This window comes from Toxotes jaculatrix, chromosome 9 (assembly GCF_017976425.1).
Source record: "Toxotes jaculatrix isolate fToxJac2 chromosome 9, fToxJac2.pri, whole genome shotgun sequence".
NCBI lineage: Eukaryota > Metazoa > Chordata > Actinopteri > Toxotidae > Toxotes > Toxotes jaculatrix.
Genome location: NC_054402.1, coordinates 7,990,091 through 7,996,232, shown reverse-complemented (window position 1 = coordinate 7,996,232; position 6,142 = coordinate 7,990,091). Strand labels below are relative to the sequence as shown.

The 6,142-nt window shown below is 38.2% G+C and overlaps 1 protein-coding gene across 2 annotated transcripts; it reads right to left on the bottom strand.

Annotated features, from left to right (window-relative positions):
* Window positions 1-1,126: 1,126 nt before the first annotated feature.
* LOC121186694 (TPA-induced transmembrane protein homolog) lies at window positions 1,127-4,827 on the bottom strand. 2 transcript variants are annotated; one of them, XM_041045464.1, is made up of 7 exons: window positions 4,467-4,827; window positions 3,988-4,065; window positions 3,620-3,706; window positions 3,191-3,323; window positions 2,748-2,908; window positions 2,206-2,276; window positions 1,127-2,101 (listed from the first exon to the last, which is right to left on the bottom strand). In XM_041045464.1, the coding sequence occupies exons 1-7, from the start codon at window positions 4,533-4,535 to the stop codon at window positions 1,915-1,917; spliced, it is 786 nt and encodes a 261-aa protein (XP_040901398.1). In that variant the 5' UTR covers window positions 4,536-4,827; the 3' UTR covers window positions 1,127-1,914. The 2 variants fall into 2 exon arrangements, with proteins under 2 accessions (XP_040901398.1, XP_040901399.1); XM_041045465.1 differs by having other exon boundaries at window positions 4,473-4,827.
* Between the last annotated feature and the right edge of the window lie 1,315 nt (window positions 4,828-6,142).

Sequence of the window (6,142 nt, the reverse complement as noted above, 5' to 3'; positions counted from 1 at the left end):
TACAGAACAATTTAAGTCAACAGAGGTTGTCCAGTCTGAATCAATAAATTCAGTCCAAACAGAAACACACAGGTTCATTCTTGTTTATACCAATATTTGCAATGTTTGAGGATTTCAAAGAGCAGGTGGAGTGATTTGGTTTTATGTGCAGTAATAAGCTGTTGAAACCTCTTGGATCCCCCTGATGCGCTGCTGTTTAAACTTGACCTTTTGGCCAGCATGTGACTGTCATGCAGTGTGGACATTTCCCTCTCAGCATTTCTTTCCATGTACTGTTTTTATTTAGTATTATTAAGAATTTTGCATTTCCTTTTCAAGTGATTCTTCTTGTGTCTGTTCAGAACACCCAGTGTTAAGTCTTTCATAAAACCCAGGTGGTTGTGGGGTTAAATCTTATTTAACTTTGCCTTCCAGTGAAATACAAAAGCACTGAAATTGGATACATTAGGTTCTTATGTGCACTATCAGCAGGATGATCATTTATTTCTATGTAAAACCCTAAAACTTACATTCAAGTATAATTTCATTATCGACCTCATACTTGCTCACACCATATCTTGGTAGTATGAATACTGAGGGAAAAAAATACAGCTCTGACTTTGACCATTGACTTTGAGTTTATAATGTAAATGAATGACTGTTATAACTGTTACACCGAACTACACATTAACTGAAGTTTCAGCAGTGACAAATTCTGTAAATGAAAAAACATCTTCCATCTGAGAAATTATAGACCTTACACATTTATCTTTTTGTTTTGTTTATCTGATTGTTTTATTCAACCCATTATTATCAACCTTATTATTTGGATATTCTTACCATAAAAATCATAAAACTGATAAAAAACTTGAACTCTGTTTTGTGACATACTGACACAGTACTGGTTGAAAAATGTGTGATATATCACCTGTGCTATTAACTGCAACAACCTGCAATGAAGCAGGATATCAATGAAAAGTCACGATGGTTCTCTGCAAACAGAGCCAGAGGAAACAGGTGAGAAATAACAAGGGGAACAGTTCACTGTTGCATGTGGGATATGAACTCCCTCTACTGTTCAACCACAAGGAATAAAGACAGAGAAAACAAGGCAGAAAACTGTATGTAAAACAAAACTTCAGAGAAATGTAAAAAAAAAGTCATACATTTAATGATATACTGCATATAAAGTATAATTTATTTGTGTAGGGAATGTATGGTTTTATATGGATATTTACAGCCTTCACTTTCAAAATGACTGCTCCAGCAGGCTTATTTCCCTGTGTATTTCTCTAAAGGTGATTTTCCTACAGCGTTTGTCTTTTTCTAGGCAAATGATTTCACAGTGGTACACAGTTTTAATTTGCAAATCGTGTTTGGTGAAGCAGAATAATGCCACAGATATGCAAACATAAACACTACTACAGTGATAGTCAGGGAATCAAAATAAATAATTACAGTACTGATATTTATCCCAATACTCTTACAATTCATAGACCTGCATTTTAAAAAGGCATGACAATGTACAAAAAAAGGCCAAATACAATAGGAGAAACTGTATTTCACACACTAAGCAAAGCCTTGATACTTTAAACTGCTCAGCTCCATTTTACCCAGCAATTACTGCACTGTTGACTGATTTCATTAAGAACAGTCTCCCAAGCCTGTTAAATGGAACAAATGATGAGATGATCTATATGAACTACAAACAAACCTGCAAACGTTGGTCTTGTGTGACTGTGTGTGCAACTTCCTGTCACAATGGTGCATGACGTGCAAACTGTCAACAAGCTTGTAGGAACAGGAGTGTGAAGGAGTGTTACCAAAACCCACATTACTGTAGGGGGGTTAGTGTTTGGTGAGTGTCTTAAAAGACAAAGAAGGCAAGAAGCTCAGGTTTTCCAGTCTGTTTGTGAACATTTGTCACCACTCTGTTCAAAACATTTTTAGGGAAAGGGGATCAATATACATCAACCCAGAGCTCTGCGGCTCCTGGTCGTATAGGAACTGTCTGAACACGTTGTAAACCATCTCCCTGCTCAGAGTAAATTTTTTCAGCTCATCCTGCTGCTCCTCAGGCATGAGAAATGTCAGCTGGTAGTTGGCAACGACTGAACCGTTCCTGTGGGCAGAGTAAAGCAGAAGTCCTGAAGCTCACCACACATCTTCTCTGTAAAATGCACAAATGATAGCAGTGGTTTCATTTAGAGGTGTATGTGTATTTACCGGAAAGCATGTATCTCAGCTTTGGAGAAGTATCGCCCCAGAGCAGGGGAGTATGTGTAGATGTCAGCCATCTGGGTATGGCAGGTTGGAACATGCAGAGGCAAACAGTGAGAAACAGTTTTGCTGATACTAGGGCTAGCATGAAAACAGATATGCAGCTGTGTCACTAAATAAAACCAAATAAGGCTATAGTGAGAAATGTGATTTTATAACACGGTTAAAATTAAACCTAGAGTGCAGTACTGTACATGTACATTTATCCCAGTTGTTGTATATTAATCCATTTTACAGTATGCATCAAGTAAGTTTTCAATTCATACTGTTAATATGTGCGTTGTTGCTGGGTTTCAACTGAAGCAATAGCAAAAGAAAGGAGGACACACTATATATGTCAGTCCTATATAAAAGTCAGCCCCTTTGCCAGCATATGCCACAGTTTATATATTTGTAACTATACACATAATTGGTTATACATACACGCAACAAATTAATATGAATTCATAAAGTACATTATTTGAAATATAGGTCACGATTGGCCAAACCTTTTTTTGAAGATCAGCAGTATATTCTTGGCTTTTATTGGAGGAAAAGTCGAGAAGGTCCTCCGTAAAGATCAAACTGGGCAGTTGGAAGCTCCCATTGAAATATCGAGGAACTTTGAACAACGAAGAGTCAAACTTCTCATCCACATCCTCATGGATCGCTGTCAGGAGAAAAAAAAAAAGGGTCAAAACCTCAAGAAAAACCTGAAAACGTAACTCCTCTATGTGAATTGTATCCTTTTGCACTGTTTATACTTCTGAAACAGTTTATGGGCTCATTGCACAAAGTGTTGACGTTATGTTGATGCTGATGTTTTGTTATTGTGCTTTCAAGTATGATAAATTACCCCAAAGTCTTTTAAAGAATTATTCTGTTTACTTGACTTCCTACTTCATTCACTTATTCTTTGCAGCATGATCCACCAGGCATCATGAAACTTTACCTGAGCACACTGCCAGTGAAATAATTATCACAACAATGATGAGGAGAAAAATGAAGGCAATGACCATCCATAGCCTGACTTTCCAGCAGACTTTCTCTTGGAGCTCTCTCCTTATCCTGTGTATGGAGCCAGTCTAGAAGCATAATGAAATTGCTTTGTCAAGATATGGCAACAGTCTGTGGGGGTGCAAGTTTGATGACAAGTATATCAAGACACAAGTAGAAAACTCCTGAACACTATGGCATCAACAGAGGTTAGTTATAGCTGCACAGTTCCTTCTGGTGTTCAGAGGGTGGTTTAGGAAATAACTCTGATCTGTTGCAAGGTTACAGAAAAGTTATACTTCCTTTATTCCAAGTGTAGGAGGAAATGCTCAAGAAACAACAAACTCCAAACTATTTTTATTTTTTTTACTAAAAGTCTTCAAACCTCTTGAGGAGTGAGTGTATTTCCCGGATTCCTTTGAGCTTCTGCTGTATGGCTTGAGAGCCCTGCCTCCCCGTTATTGCCATTAACCTGACAAAACATAATGGCTCATTAGATATGCAGCACTTTCCACTCTTTACCATAATGGATCTTAGTCAGCTGGGGAAGATGAATACATTAGGAAAATGATTCATAAGTGAATGACATGAGTTGCTGCCATGGATAGGAGAGCTCCATCTTTTATATTTTACAGATTTCCTGCTATCCAGAATACATGTGCTATTCTATTCTTCTTCCCTTTAACAGACTATTACCAACGAAACTAAACAAAATACCAGACAGACAAGAGCACAACCTCGACGAAAGCTCACCTGTACAGAAAGCAACCTGTCTCCTTCTGTCGCCTCGGAGGTCCCGTAGGCCACACCATCTCCATTACCTGCTGTCACCTGTCAAGCATCGTGGAATATTACATGGCAGTTTTCATGTAAAGTGATGATGATGTATGTCCCACAGAGCTGCGACTACGTTTTTATTTTCGTTATTCAATCTCTCGACTCTATTTTCTCAGTTCCTTAATTGGCTGTTTTGACTATAAAACATAAGAAACTGCGAAGCGTTCCCTTCACAATTCCACAAAGTCTGAGGGGAGGTCCCTTACTTGAAATAGATACACAAATACACCATTGTACACGTATAATTTTCTTGATTAATTGACAAGTGACTATACAGTAATTCGAAACGAATACATAGATATAAAGTGCTTCTTGCTTCTAATAATTATCACAAGGACTGTTTTTCGAGTTTCTACATAAACATAAACTGTCATGTGTGTATGTCATGAACTCACCCGTACATTAGAAGAACATGAAGCTCCATCGTTCCCATTCCTCGAAATTGGCTGCAGCTCAGTGTCCATGCCCACTTACTAAACGGGAGTTATTACAGATGGCCTAGCTGTATTCCCTACCCCGGAAGTATCTATTGGTTATGGTATTTGATAGTGAAACAACTCGGTTTTCGGGTCCATAAATGTCCCAGCTGAAGTTAAAAAAAAAGCGACAGTTCCTCAAAAACAAACAAACAAAAAAATTAACCCGGCGGCAACTGTGAGAGCTGACAGCCCGTGGGAAAGTTTCTCTCTTTAGCCCTTAGTTTCTCCTGCCACTGCTCGTCTTTTCCAACCAGACAGGTGAGTTTCCTCCAAGTTTCGCTACGTCGGGAGGCGTCGTCAAAAGGAAGGAAACGGGGGAGGAAACGTCAGAAGTCGGGGTTTTCTGAACATGACACAACTCTCTTGGATGTTACTTTACTACAATTCACAACCAGCCTCGCCGTCAAGAAACGTTGTGAAGTTGAATAAAAGGGAAAACTTAAAGTCCCACAGTAAAGGCATTTAAAGAACGCACTCCGCGTGGTCCAGCTTTCCCCCTACACCTACCCACAGGTAAAGGTCATTAGGATTTTATGATTAGATATTTAGGTGTGATGGCTCAAGATTGCTGTTAGAGGCTGATATATTTATCAAATGAAATATATTCATAATAACAGAAAATTCCAGTTATTCTTCTGTCACTGCTTATTCAATTATTTTGTTTTCATTAAAGTCTTTACACCTGCTGCTACCTTTGGGTGGGTGGCGCGATGCGGGTTGCGGTGGGTTGCAGGGTTCAAATAGGCCACCGATTATACAAATTGCAGGGGACATACATTTCACCAATATGTCTATCTTGCAATTCTATTCTTAAAGGTTACCAGAAGAGGCCAGCAAAGTTCACATAAAGGAGGGAACAATAAAGTAATTAAAAAGTAATTAAAGTAATTTAAAAACAATTGTCAACAACAATTTGAGACGACACAATAAAATACAAATTCTGTGACATGTCTACTGTCTAGGATTTAGAAAATTTTGACCCACAATGACTCAACAAACCCAAAAGCAGAACAAAAGTGTATCATAAGGTTTTCTTTACATAAGAAGGAAGCTGTTTATTTTCTTAGCATTTCTATGCATAATCTCCGATGACCTGAGCCACTTCACAGTAGCACTGTGATTTAGATATTTTGTAGTATACAAAATAGGAGACAAGCAGACATGTCGACCAACATACATGAAGAGAAAATAAAGCAAAGTATATAATTTCAACCTAAAGTGACAGTGAATTATTACGATGCCAGGACATTTATATATCTGGTAAAATATATATGAAACCTAATATTATTTCTGCCTTTTGTCACTCCAGCATTCAGTATTTTTCAAAGATTTGTGTATGGAAGTGCACTGTTAACAATGTCTTTGACTTTTGTCAAATCTCAGCAAAGAAAAAAAAAGAAAAATCTATTTGTCATAAAGACAGGAGTCTGGCTATGCAGACTTGGTACAACATGATGGGCATTTCCTCTGATCATGGATACAGCATCAATGATACTTATTTCCATGTGCTGAACAGCTGCTGCTCACCGCTCTCCAGGGTTTACAGACCTGTTCGATACATGGCCTAGAGAGGGTGACAGAGGGACTTAGAA

Excerpts from the sequence above, each read along its gene's own strand:
- LOC121186694 (XM_041045464.1), bottom strand. The coding sequence starts at position 4,535 with ATGGACACTGAGCTGCAGCCAATTTCGAGGAATGGGAACGATGGAGCT. Across the intron at positions 3,707-3,987 it reads ACAGGTTGCTTTCTGTACAG|GTTAATGGCAATAACGGGGA; the intron begins GTGAGCTTTCGT and ends ATGTTTTGTCAG. Across the intron at positions 3,324-3,619 it reads ATACACTCACTCCTCAAGAG|ACTGGCTCCATACACAGGAT; the intron begins GTTTGAAGACTT and ends TTATGCTTCTAG.